Here is a 15,267-nt window from a genome sequence, read left to right on the forward strand (position 1 = left end):
GTTTGGTATATTCCTGGAACAGTTTAAGAGGACCACCAAGATTCATCTGCAGTTATTACCTCCTGCGGTTGCAGATGGGAATATGTAACTATGTGATGTTGTCATGACAATAGTTGAGCAGTTCCTGTAAGAATATTTACACACTAATAGCCAAGTGGCTTACAGAAAACATGTGAGCATTACATGAACTGAGTTTTTGCTTAGACCTTTTTTATAATTAAAGAAACGTGGAGTAAACATGAACGCATACACAAAATATTTAACATTATGACTGGAAATTGAATGTTGATCTTTTTGAGAACCTGTTGTTAATGGATAAAATGAATATTTTATTAGGACGCCACCTTTCTGATGGTTTTATACGAGTACTGAAAGGTTGTATGTATCAGAACCAAAGACTTTTGAGACACTTCCATATTTGAGTACTATGCCACCTCACATACACTACCCTCGCTCCAACTGTATTTTAAGTGGAACGTTTCAGTATTGACTTGTCCCAAGCTCTAATACTGATTATATCAAAAAATAGTTTTGGTTAAAGGGTTTGCTAATGTAATATCTAAAATTGATCACATATTCATCACAGCAGAAATTACACTGAAATTAGGTAATAAAGGGGACGACACTGTGGCGCAGTGGGTATGTCACCTCACAGCAAGGATGTTGCTGGTTTGAGCCCCAGCTTGGCCAGTTGACATTTCTGTGTGGAGTTTGCATGTTCTCCCAGTGTTTGCGTGGGCTACAGTCCAAAGTTCCCACAGCCCAAGCACATGCGCTATAGGTGAATTGAATAAACTAAATTGGTCGTAGTGTATGTATGTGCAGGGGAGAGTGTATGAGTGTTTACAAGTGCTGGGTTGCGGCTGAAAGCGCATCCACTGTGTAATAATATATGCTGGGTAAGTAGGCTGTGGCGACCTCTGATTAATAAAGGGGCTAAGCCGAAAAGTAAATGAATGGATGAAAATGACAAAGAGGTGACTTGTCCAATTTAACACAGTACTCAATTTCAGGTTTGGTTTTACTATGAGTGATTGTGACTGGGTTCGAACCAAAGACATTTGAGAAACATCGCTTTTTCAGTTTAGTATTGGATTAAAATCATTTTATTAACTCATCCCAATTCAAAATATTTAAAACATAGCTATTATAAGGGCAGCGTTGTTAGTTGTTCTCTGTTTAACGCTTTAAATGCCCCACCATGAAAAAATTGGAATTTCATTTAAGTCCTAATGTCGCTAGTTAACATACTCAATGCATTTTTTTTCAACACATCCCATAATTTCTAAAATATCCACCTCAACCAAATTGTTTATATGTCGATTTATGGTTAAAATACCAAAATTATTACATATACTATAAAAAATCTGAAAATATGAAGTGTAAAGCCAATCTATATTTAAAAAAAATGTATGTATATATATATATATATATATATATATATATATATATATATATATATATATATATATATATATATATATATATATAAACTAAATCATCTTTATTTTTTGAAGTATACCATAAAGTATTTCAGATTCTCATTTAACATGTTTTGTTGTTGTTTTACTATAAAACCAAAATCAAGTGTAGTAGTGCAACAGGATTATTTGTTTGATTTTTTTGTAAACCTACAATGCTGTGTGTGTAAACCATCATTTAAAACAGTCAAACTGTAAATTAGTTTAACAGTCATTATTTAAAACAGTTAAATTATGGTCAACTATTTGGTAAAGCAGGCAGTTAAAGAGTTAAGGAGTTTATTATTTGTATATCTATCATGGAAGAAATTACACGCAAGTAATTATTTTTATTTGTAAGTTGATCAGTGGAAAGAAATGCCAAAATAGTTTGTTGTGAGGTTGGATAGCTTACAAAGGTGTTTGAGAAACATATTTGAGCACTATGTTACCTCAAATACATATTACTTGAGTATAACTTGTTTAAATGTACTTTTTAAACTTCTAAAACGGCGATTCTTTAGCAACAACATTGAGCCTTTTCTACATTTAAAAGGTTTGCTAATACGTTTATTTTATTTATTACATTATTTTTATTTGTAAGTGTGATATGGATGAAAAAGCCAAACGACTTAATGTTATATCTCCCAATATATAACGTAACAGCTTCATCTGCTGGTAAAACGGAGTAGCGCATCATTTGCACAGCTCCCACAGAGCTGAATTTGACGAGTTTGCCCTAAATTTAAATTAAGCGGTCACGCTGTCAACTTATATTAGGTTTTAAAACTCAATCAAGTACATTTGATTTACCTTTTCTCATATTTCTCCTCAAAAACGCGGCGTTTTGTCGTTATATATTACTATTCAGTTCTGAGGTAAAACACATTTGCTAGCTAGTTCGTTGTGTATGACGTAAATCATTTGTGTCAGCCAAATGACACATGAGCCAATCGCAGGGTCGGAGAGGTTTGCGTAACCAATCGCAGCGCAGCACTGTGACTCACCATACATGGACAGCCATCACCATATAAGGAAACATCGACTCGCTTTATATGGAGGAAAGTAGATCTATAGACGAACGTCTCGTGAGTTAAATTCTCAAAATAAGCAATATTTTACTAATTATTTTCCCCAGAAAACGTTAAACTTAATATTTGACCAAAATAGTGCTTTTTATGAGCTAATAACGTATTATCTAAAACAATACCGACCTTTAAGCAGAGAACTATTTTTAAAGGCGGAGCTGCATTGCGCGGTCGCGATTCGTCGTTTCCAAATGTGGCAAGCGCAGCGTAAGTTCAGTCGAGGTTTGATTGATGGACTGTAGGCGGAAACTATATGTTGTAAACTTTGTACGGTGGTCGTAAAGGGCTAGTTTTGCAGGTTTATTTCTGTCGTTTACGAGACCCTCAAATCCTGACTTTCATACTGAAACAAATCCATCCGTAACCAGAAATAGCGCTTGCCTGCTTTAAGTTGTCCGCTGAGTTGAGCTAATGTTTCTTAGCCTAGCATATGTGAGGTAAGTTCGGTTTTGGGTCTGGATTTGATCTGGGATCTGCTGCACAGATCGCTAACTTTACACCCACCGCAGACCGCCGTAGTGCCGCTTGCAGGTCAGCGATGTTAGGGGGCAACGGGACGGCCAGAGGGGCTGGACGCTCTGGTAATGGCACGGGATTGACACCTCTACAGGTGGGCAGCACATCTGGGGCTCTGGGGGCTGTAAACTCTGTCATAAACCTGCCCGATGGGGGCAGATACGACGACGGGCCGTCGGTCGAGGCTGTGCTGAGCGGCTCCGATGGAGACTCAGACTCCGGGGACGATGAAGAGAGCCCTGTGCCGGACAGGAGAGGGGTGAAGCGGGAGAGGAGCGAGCTGGAGGTCGGGGGATCTTCTGGATCTAACGCCGCACTCTCGGCAGGATACGGAGGGGTCTCCAGCGGGGTGGCCGGAGCGAAGCCCGGCAAGAAAACGCGAGGACGGGTGAAAATTAAGATGGAGTTTATTGACAACAAGCTGAGGAGATACACGACCTTCAGCAAGAGAAAGACTGGCATCATGAAGAAGGTATGTTCATGTGTCTTCTGCTGTTAGTCTGGAACTGATTGTACCACTGCTGTTCTACTGCTGTACTGATGCTAGTTTTACACCAGTGCTAAACATCTATGCTAATATTAGCACTACAACTACTAGTAGTGCCATGCCAATACGTTCTTCAGTAACTGGTACTCTAGTAAACTTTAGTATTTACCTCATTGTGCTTTGTTTAATTCTGTATAAATAATAGTACCACTAACATTACTATATTCAGGATTCCCACTGGTCATGGAATTGTAAAAGCTCTATCCCACATCCTGTAAGTCAGGGAATTGTATACATTTTTTGGTAACACTTTAGGTTATTACATATTTATAATTATGACATTGGTTGTTTTTTAGTAGTTATAAAGTATCGTTTTATTCAACATCCTTAAACCTACCAATACCTAAACCATAGCTCTCAAACTCAATTCCTGGAGGGCCACAGCTCTCAGTTTTGCTTCAACCGTAATCAAACACAACTTATTCAACTAATCAAGGTATTACTACTAGTAGAGACTATTAAGTAGGTGAGCTAGAGATGGTTGGAGCTAAACTGTGCAGAGCTGGGGCCCTCCAGGAATTGGGTTTGAGACCTCTGACCTAAAGCCAACTTCTTACTAACAGTTAATTAGCAGCAAATTAGTACCTTAGTGAGAAAAAAGTCTTAGTTAATGGTTTGTTTATAACAATAATTGTACCTTAAAATAAAGTGTAACCATTTTTATTGGCCCAAGTCATTGAATAACAGGGATTGTTGTTGTATTTCTTATTTCTTTACATTTATAATTTGTTTTTCAAAGTCAAATTATATTCTTCTCCCGCTTGTCAGCTGGCATAAGTCCTAGGGTGCTATCACACCTGCCTTATTTAGTTCGGTTGAATCGCACTAGAGTTCGTTTTCCCTCTTGGTGCGGTTCGTTTGGGCAGGTGTGAATCTAACAATCGTACTCGAGTGCGCACCAAAAGCGGACTAAAAAAGCATAGCAAGACCCCTTAGAGGAGGTGATCTCGGTACGCTTACAAACATGGCAAATTAATTCTTAGTATTATAAATATTTATTATTGTCTGCCACATAATAAAAAGTTTGAACAATAACACACTTACAGGTAAAAAAAAGATAAATAAAACATCAACGTTTTAATTAAAATGTAATTTTAAAAGTTTTTACTTGAATAATTCAGCGATTCCTCCGCGTACCACTAGAAGGAAGTCCGCGTACCACTTGAAGGAAGCCAGTGCATTGATAATGACCAAAAACACATTGAATGAGCAATTTTACCCAATAAATGCATCAATAATATCCACTGATTTTTAGATATTCAATTAAGTGAACTTAAACGATTAGAATGGCAACAAATATTTAGTTGAACCCAAACTACAAAAAAAAAACATTTAAAATAATTTTAAACTAGTTTTAAACTAGTGGGGTTTTGAAATCAATTAATGCAAATAATCGAAATAACTGTAAAGCCGTGATTATTTCTAAGACTATAAGCGTACAACCAAAATTTATAATCGTTGCATCCCTATTTTCAACTGGTTCAGATTAAAGCAATCAATTTGGTGTGAAAACGGCCCAAAAACGGCAGAAAATGCTACAATGTGTCATTTGTTGCCCTTGGTCCGGACCAAATGACCGAACTACAGATGTAAAACCACCCTTATGCACATAAGTCAAAATGCAATCCCCAGGCTTTACCTGTTAAATACTGTCTATATTTTGTGTCTGCCCAGTGCTCAACCCAACAGAAGGTATAATAAACCTTAAAGACGTCACAGAAATCAAGCATTTTGCTATTTAGTCAGTAAAATTTACATATTTTGACATTTGGTTTAGACTGGGAGCCCTGTATATGATACTAAATCTATAGAAATAGTTCCACTTGATTGATCCTAGAGCTACAGTAGAGATGCTAGCTTAGATAGTTTAAATTAATACATATTCTAACACTTCACAAAAACTCTACCACTAAATGTAAAAATACTTCATTTAAAACATTAATAATATTAGTGTCAATGGTTTGAACTCATGAAACTGATTCTATTATTGTAAAATAACAGTGTAAATTACAACATTGATGTTAATTCTATTGAAGTAGTAGTATCACTAGATTATATTGTAAAATTTCAGATACTAACTCTTTTTAAGTACCAGTATTTGCTTAAAATCATACTGCTGAGAAATACCTTTCTTAAATCTCAAAATCAAAGTTGTAGGCTTTAAAAAGTCTCAAATTTACTGAAATATTGTGTTGTAGGTCTTAAATCTTTTTTTAAACAGGTCTTAATTTTCATTTGTTCATGTATTGCTATCCAATCTGGCCAAAACCCATAAAATCACCAACAATCCATCTCAACTTTAAACTTTTTTTTTATTATTATTTAAAAGTTAATTTTTAACTCTGTTTATCATAATGGTTTAATTATTTTCCTTGTAATAACATTTGTTTAGAAGTGGTCCATGTATTTACTGTTGAGGACACTGACCTGGACAGGTTGTTGTGCATAGATTAGGTTTGTTATAGTTTTTAAAACTTTTAAAACATTTGTTCATTTTTTTTATTTTAAAGAAAGTTTATGTTGGAAAAAAAACTTGTATGGATACAAGTAGAGCTTGCTTAATTTTACACAATATTTAAAATATTTTACTTATAAATATCTAAAATATTTGAATTCTTTATTATTTGTTTATTATTGTACTATTGAATGCATCAAATTATTATAATTTCTTTTGATAGGGCAAATAAAAATCTTTTCCATCTGAGCCATTTGTAAATTTCCTTAGCCTTTAGCTCTTTATGAGTCTAAAATTTCATTCATACTGGTCCTGAAATATCTTAATGTCTTAAATTTAACTTGGTGAAACCTGCAGAAACCCTGATATTAGTAAATCAGTTCTAATACTCAAAGTACTCAACTAATGTTTAATATTTATGTTGATTTTAACACGGTGGTAATATTAGTATCTCTTTTCCTAATGCTATGTCACTACTAGTTATTTATAATGGTGTTTTACCAATGCTTGTACCTTTTACACTGTTTGAGGTATAGGTTCTGAATCATGCTTGTTTACTTATGTTATATACGCTGACTGTACCATGCTACTTACATGACATTTGTGTTTAAATGTGTTTTACTGCTCCTGCTAAACCATGATACGCAAGCACTGTTGTTGGTGTTATAATTACCACCCACTCATGTTCTGTAATACTGCAAGCAATTTTATAATTTGCATTATTAGTGGTATATGCTGAGATAATTCAATATACTGAAGATAGTAGTTTTATTATTAATGCTGCCATACTACTTTTGTAGTTCTACCACCAGTAATTTACAAATCAACATTGTATGGCCACAACCATATCATCTTGCAACCCAAGACTGCTTACTCACTGAAGCTAAGCAGGGCTGAGCCTGATCAGTATCTAGATGGGAGACCACAAGGGAAAACTAGGTTGCTGTTGAAGTGGTGAGGCCAGCAGGGGGCGCTTAGTCACTTTTGTGTGAGTCCTAATGCCCCAGTATAGTAATGGCAACGCTATGCTGTCAGTATGCGCCATTTTTCGGATGAGATGTTAAACCGAGGTTTTGACTTTGTGGTTATTAAAATCCCATGGCACTTCTCGTAAAGAGTAGGGGTGGCCAAATTCCCTCCATCAGCCCTGATCCTGCATAGCCTCCCAATCATCCCCATTCACCAATTTGGCTCTATCGTATATATACCAATTGCTAGTGTGAGGTGAGCGCACTGGCGCCGTTGTCCTGTGTAGGGCTGCACGATTAATCGAAAAAAGATCACGATCTCGATTCGACCCTACACACGATCTTAATTCAGCTTTTCTACGATTCAGTCAATTATATTTTCAAGGTCAGGAGAGAAGCTTAAAGGCGGCCGCACAGGTCCTTACAGGAACATGAACACCTTCAAATGGCGTTAAAAGTGTCACATACTGTATTTATAAGGTATAATTCACCCAGAAATGTCATTTCTGTCTCATGTAAGGATTTATTTGCGACAAAATCACATGTGAGCTGACCACGAGTCACTGAGAGAGCGTGCACGTAGCACGCCAATGACGGCTACTTTAGTGAACAGAACCTGCATATGCTGTGAATAACAAGTTATAAAGTTGTAAATAACGTTCAGTTTGTTGCACAGTGATCGTTTGAGAGCCGCGTTGAAAGAATGATTTGCATGTGTGTGTGTTTTATCACAGTGATGGCAGCCATGAGCCGCACTGGAAAGTGAAAGTGAAACCTGTGCGCACATCATTTAAATGATCATAACGCATTTTACAGTTATAATTACGACAAGCATTTGATGTGTTTTTTTTTCTTTCATAGCTAACAGTGTTGTGCATGAAAATAAATGTTTTACAGTGTCAGTATAGCTACTCTAGCTTATATTATGTTGAATATAATGCAAAAATGTCTGTGAAATGTCTGATTTTACCAGTGAAGACAAATGGTCTAATGATGCTGACAATGACAGATGACAAGCACGTCTTAAACATAATAATTCAACTTTATAATTATGAATAGTTGTATTCTGATGTGGGCGAGGCAGTGGCGCAGTATGTAGTGCTGTCGCCTCACAGCAAGAAGGTCGCTGGTTCGAACCTTGGCTCAGTTGGCCTTTCTGTGTGGAGTTTGCATGTTCTCCCTGCCTTCGTGTGGGTTTCCTCCAGGTGCTCCGGTTTCCCCCACAGTCCAAAGACATGCGGTACAGATGAATTGGGTAGGCTAAATTGTCCATAATGTATGAGTGTGTGTGTGAATGTGTGTGTGTGAATGTTTCCCAGAGATGGGTTGAGCCTGGAAGAGCATCCGCTGCAAAAAAAAAAAAACTTGCTGGATAAGTTGGCGGTTCATTCCGCTGTGGCGACCCCGGATTAATAAAGGGACTAAGCCGACAAGAAAATGAATAATGAATGTATTCTGATCTCATCATTTTACTGTGAATTATCAACCAGGACATAAGCCGCACTGGAAAGTGAAAGTGAAACCTGTGCATACATCATTTAAATGATCATAACACATTTTACAGTTATAAATACGACAAGCATTTGATGTGTTTTTTTTTTCTTTCATAGCTAACAGTGTTGTGCATGAAAATAAATGTTTTACAGTGTCAGTACAGCTACTCTAGCTTATATAATGTTGAATGTAATGCAAAACTGTCTGTTACCAGTAAAAAAAAATGGTCTGATGACGCTGACAATGACAAATGACAAACACATGTCTTAAACATAATAATTCAACTTTATAATTATGAATAGTTGTATTCTGATGTCATCATTTTACTGTGAATTATCAACCAGGACATAATGAAAGTCTGTTCAAGTCCACCATAATGACTACAAAATTGAGAATTTTAAGCAACAGTAGAGCTACACACAGGCCTAATATTATTAGTGTTGTTTTACCATATCATCGCTTTAGAATTATAAGGTTCTATCTGACATTTTTGTCAAAATTTAGTTATTGACATATTAAATGACAACTTATTGTTTACATTTTAAGACTTTAAAAAAAATGTTCCACACATACTGTTTGTGTTATGGATTGCAAAAACTTTGAAGCTCAATATGTCAAAATCATTCAGAACGCAGAGAGAACCTTATGATTTCAAGGTAATAAGGGGGGGTTTCCTCTTTTCCTCTTTTTTTCTGCTTTTAAATTGGTTATAAATGCGTGCATATAATACTTTCACTTTCAGTTTTGCGGGAATTGCCAACATGTGCTGCATAAGGGCGCTATATTACACAGAATACACTGGCAAGATTAAGTGGGACCAGTTTTATTTGTTTTGTTATTAACGTGTTGTTCTATTTAAAATGCCTTTTATTTGTAAAATCTCTCAAGTTAATATTGGCCATCTGGTAACATAATCTCCCTTAGAGATATTGGAGTTCAATAACGTGGTGCATAGTATGACTATTGACCAACAGCTCACTGTAAGTTTACACACTGCATAGACTACAGCTCTGAAATCCTACATCAGTTTGGCCAACCCCAAACACCTTTAGCTCTTTAGATAGATTTTTTTTTCTTCTGCTTGACTTGTTTTAACTTCAGTCAATAATACTGATTGGTACAGCCCAAGACATGACAAAAATTTATCGTTTTCATCAGCAATAAATTGCAAAAATGCAAGTTTTGTACATTTGGCATCGTTTCCATATTGCCACCAAATAGGCAGATTAATGATAATTCGAACACTAGTGCTTATTGTAGTTGTATAGTACTTTATTCTGCTTTTTTACCTCTAATAATTATTACTAATGACTGTTAGTAACTTCAGTATCTATTATTGCATCATACTAATACAGTTCAGTTCTTGTTATTGTCTAATTGTTTCATTAACAGTACTATAAGGGGCAATATCATCCTGCTAATATTGGATCATTACCCTATTAATGTACTTATTGTGCAATGCAAGCTGTATTACTGTCACTGAAGTTCTTACTATACCAATGCTAATGCTAAACACTATGCTTTCACCATTATTGTACTCTAATAAATACCACTGAATTAATACTAGCACTAGTAGTTTTACTGTAACAATAGCAAAACCAGGTAACATGCTTGCATCTTTCACTTCTGCCGGATTTTATGCTACTTTACTACTGCTTATACCACACAGCAGTTAGTGTAACACACAGAGCCGCTCATTAGCATGTACTCAAACCGCCTGCTCATTTCGACTCAGTCAGAACCACATCTACGTTCTCTGAGGTTTGACCGATTTGACGGTTTCCTAGTTAAAGGTAGTTTCCACATCTGCTCTGACTCATTTGTCATTGCTCGCTCAATTGTCATTCATTCCTGTCTCTGCAGAAATAGCCCTGATCAGGTTACCGCTGCCCTAGACATTGACAGTACATTTGCATATCTTGAGATCCAACCCAGTTGCAGACGTCGAGCAGAAACCTAACCTTCAGATGCATGCGATTGGGTTATTTAGCCCCTGTGTATTTTCATGAATGCATTTTTGTTTTAAAACGGCATTTTGGAATGAAAATACTCCTCGTAGACCTGCCACAATATTTGTTTTTTGTTGTAAAATATATTTCACCAAAGTATATCGCGATAAATGATATTATTGTCATTTTTAGACCATTTTATGCCACTCGTTATATAATGACAATATATATATATATATATATATATATATATATATATATATATATATATATCCTAAATGTCGTTTTAAAACAAAAATGCACTAATGAAAATTCCCAGGGTAAATTTTATATATGTATATATACATATGTGTGCATGTGTGTGCGTGTATGTATATATATATATATATATATATATATATATATATATATATATATATATATATATATATATATATATATATATATATATATATATACATGCATGCATACATACATACATACATACATACATACACATATATATACACACATACGTATGTATGTATGTGTGTGTGTATATATATATATATATATATATATATATATATATTTATATATATATATATATTTATATATATATTTATATATGCATAACACACGTATAGTCTTCCAAAGAACACATAACATGCTATTCTTATGAATATTTCATTTAATTAGTCATTTCAACAGTTTAATAATGAGGCATTGGAGTCGGAATGTGAAAATGCATATCCTAAACAAATTAATTATCATAATTTTAGCACAAAAGTGCAAGGTAAAGATTATCAGAGGCTGTGATATCTGCTACCAGATCAATTTTCAGCTGTCAGACACCCACATGAAAATATACTATAGCAGTGTTTCCTCTAGGATTTTTTTCCAGCTGTGGCGGCAGGTCTTTTACACAAATCTACCAACTACCTATGCCGTTATTTTAATGACAAATGGAGAAATGTGGTGAGTGCGGTATTACAAGTCGCGAACACATTTACGTAATACGATCATGCAAATCTCTGCTTGCACGCTGATTTTCTCTGCTTGTCAAAACTCCTTGCACGCCCTCAAACATGCTGCTCAAGCGCAGATCTTCTTGTGCGCTCTTAAATATACGCTGCTGAAGCTCCAACATTTATTAAATTTGCTAGGAATATTTCTGACTGTCTCCATTAGACCTACAGAGCGGCATTAATGTGTCCTGAAGTAAAGTGAAGTGACACGGCAGTAAACTCCAGCAAGATAAGGTTAAAGTCTTTGTATCCAGAATCACAGACCTTTATCTATAAATACAGTATAATTATGGAAACTGTGTTCATCATAACTGAAAGCTGCATCGTGTTTGCTGGCCTCACGCATCATGCATCTGTCAGTTAGTCAATCAGTCTGTCAGCACGTCACCTTAAAGTGTTAAACAGATAACGCACAGCCCTACTACGGTAACAGGAAGTTTGCACTGTTATAATTCACTTACCTTTTAATACGTTTTGGTGCGATCATAACCTGCTATTAAAAACAACAACAACAACAATGAATGCATGTTTTGAATGAATAAGAAGCTGTAATGTAGCCGTGGTGGGATGAATTTTGGTGGTGCGCGGCTCGCCATGGAAGAATGAATGTAGCGGAAACCATGCAATAGTAATTTATAGGGCTGCACGATTAATCATATTATTATCACCATAATGATATTTGTGGCCCACGATTAATAATATCGTCACGACTTTACAGTGTAAAGAGCAAGCCGTTATTTTAATGGCCGGAGTTTACGGATTGTACCGCTTTACAAGCATGAGGCGAGTGTTTTTTCAAGGCACTGTTAATCAGGTAGCTTTTGCTCCTGTTTAGTCCAAACTTCCCAAGGTGACAAAAAATCCCATTGACCACCTTAAAAGCCATCACAAAGTGGCCGTCATCAGTGTGTTAATGAGCTATTAATCGTGGGCCACATATATCATTATGGTGATAATAATATGATTAATCGTGCAGCCCTATAAATTACTATTGCATGGTTTCCGCTACATTCATTCTTCCATGGCGAGCCGCGCACCACCAAAATTCATCCCACCACGGCTACATTACAGCTTCTTATTAATTCAAAACATACATTCATTGTTGTTGTTGTTGTTTTTAATAGCAGGTTATGATCTGTGTTGCATTTTTCTATGCATTGCTAACATCACTAAACTGTTTTATTATTAGTTAACCAAATAATTGCCGAGATTCAGCAGTTTTTTTCTGACATCTTTGCCAGTCATGTAGACAGAAGACAGTGACTGTATCCAATTATTTCATTATTAAACACAAAAAGCCATTGTGGCCCTGTTCACTCAGGTATTCAGGTTCATTTTCATCAATCTGACGCAACTTTTATTATTTACAAGAAAAGAAAATGTATTTAAGTTTAAGATCAATTAAATTGATCTAAAACTTAAAATTGATCATTTTGTGATTGATTTTTTTATTTTATTTTTTGCCATGAGATAGCATAAATTAAATAAAGTAAAAAACTCTCTCTCATGCCATCACCTTTTCAAAAATGTTTAACCATCATTACTGGGGTTGCACAATGTATTAGGTTACAATTATTACAACATTGCAATGTTGAGTCAGATTTATTGTTGACCAGCACTTCATTTCAGAACTGATGTGGTTTGTCGAGTCACTGCAAAGTTGAACTATAATAGAGAAAAGTTCTGTCGTTTGCATGTGTTTTTTTAAAGGCCTGTGACCTTGTGAGCATTTCAAGTGAGTTTAAATGATGTTGTTATGACATTTGTAGCTTTAACAAAGATTCAGTAAGGAATAACTGATGATTGGCCATTGATTTATCGGAAAATAATGCAGGTATGCATCGTTTTCTAATAAGTTAATGGACTGGAACCAATTATTCCACATTTATGATGGTTCTAACGCCTAAAGACTGTTCAAATATATATATATATTTTAAGACATTTGACTGGTTTTTATCCTCAGACTGATCCTGTATGTAGCACTAGTTTCTTACACATATCTTGCAAAGCCTTCTGTTGTGTTTGTTGTGATTTTTCGACTGTTGTAGCTGTGAAAATAACTGAAATTATTCTGTGTAGTGATTTGAAGCCGCAATGCACTCAAAACCTGCCTGATACTAACTCAGCTGTGTGATTATCTGAAAATAACTGCACATCATAGAATGCCCATCAGCCAATTAGACTCAAACATTTAACAGTCCTGTAGTAAAAGTGAATTTAGTTATTTATACGATAAATTTTATGCTATATATTTCAGGGTTCAACGCTAAGGATTTTTTTCTACTGGCCCGATCGGACCAGTGGTTCAGATTTTTACTTGCCCTGCCAATATTGTCACTGGCCCCACCAAAAAAAGTTAATAGCTATTTCTTAGCCACAAATAAAAAAAAAAGTCAAAATGTTTGTAAATATAGAATTTAAATATTTAAAAAATGTTAATAAAGTGTTTTGCAAACAAAAGTAGCAAAATGTGCAGGTATTTTTTTGCAAAACAAAAGATGACTGACCTGCCAAACTAACGGCAAACTGTACAAAACATCACTTTATTTTTTTTTTAGTTGTGGTGTACCCTCGTAAATGTCTGGTTCCAAGACGTTAGAGACAAATGTTTTCCTTTAGCATCATCACTCGAAGTTGCCGCCATGTTGCTGTCTCTTAGCTGTACTGGTTGTTATGGAAAAAAATAACATGCTCACAACATCCAATCAGATAAGAGGAACCGAGAAGGTAGCATTTGAAGGCTTAAAAACACAAACGGTTTCTCTATTCTGACTGTATTTGCACGCAATTGACAAATAGTCACAGGCAAATTAAACTAATAGTGACAGGGCATTAGTGGCCCAATCGGGCCAGTAACGATACTGTCGACTGTCCTGAGCATCTCACACGTTGACCCCGGGCCATCGGGCAGTCCTTATTGTTGAGCCCTGTATTTGATCATTTAGTTTCTGTACCTTAATCTTTGCTCAGTTGTATTCCTTTATAATTATGATTTGATTCAATATATGCGGATCCACTTCCCTGGAATCATGCCAATCAAACTAAAATGATGACCTCTTTCCTAATAAAGCCTCATCTGATAAAACTGTATTCAAAAAATATATAACAGAAAAACACAATATTTTATTCTATATTGTGCCGCTGTACTTCTTTAACCACAAGTATCCTCTGCACTGTAGGATTCTATTTTTATATTCTTCTCAACATTTGTGACTGTTTTAGTCTTTATTTTATATTCAAGTATCCTTACGGTTACAAGGAATGAGTTTGCAGTAGCTTATCAATCTTGTGCCTCTTTCGAAGGAAACCCCAACTCGTAGAAAAGCTGTCATCGATATCTCTCTCTCTTCTCAATGTTTCCAGGCCTACGAACTCTCTACGCTGACGGGGACGCAAGTTTTACTCTTGGTTGCCAGTGAAACGGGCCACGTCTACACATTTGCCACGCGGAAACTTCAACCCATGATCACCAGTGAGACGGGTAAAGCCCTGATCCAGACTTGCCTGAATTCCCCCGATTCTCCACCCCGTACGGACCCTTCAACAGACCAGCGCATGAGTGCCACGGGATTCGAGGAGACCGACCTCACCTACCAGGTCTCAGAGGCTGATGGCCTCACAGAGCCAAAGGTACCTGCCTTCTACTTAAATGCCTAGATCGTAGGTCTCAAACTTAATTCCTGTACGGCCAAAGCTCTGCACAATTTTGCTCCAACCCTAATCAAACACAGCTTATGCAACTAATCGAGGTGTTTATGTAACAGCCCGGTTGGAGAAATAAAA

At 36.0% G+C, this 15,267-nt stretch overlaps 1 protein-coding gene across 2 annotated transcripts in view; it reads left to right on the forward strand.

Moving 5' to 3' along the window:
* Positions 1-2,763: 2,763 nt before the first annotated feature.
* Positions 2,764-15,267, forward strand: part of srfa (serum response factor a) — a 45,242-nt gene continuing 32,738 nt past the window's right edge. Inside the window, exons 1-2 of one of the 2 annotated variants that reach the window (XM_005174054.6) lie at positions 2,764-3,536; positions 14,848-15,114. In XM_005174054.6, the coding sequence (XP_005174111.2) occupies positions 3,087-3,536; positions 14,848-15,114 (717 nt within the window). In that variant the 5' untranslated portion in view covers positions 2,764-3,086. 2 annotated transcript variants of the gene reach the window in all.

The sequence above is a fragment of the Danio rerio genome, chromosome 22 (genome assembly GCF_049306965.1).
Source record: "Danio rerio strain Tuebingen ecotype United States chromosome 22, GRCz12tu, whole genome shotgun sequence".
In the NCBI taxonomy this organism is placed as follows: Eukaryota; Metazoa; Chordata; class Actinopteri; order Cypriniformes; family Danionidae; genus Danio; species Danio rerio.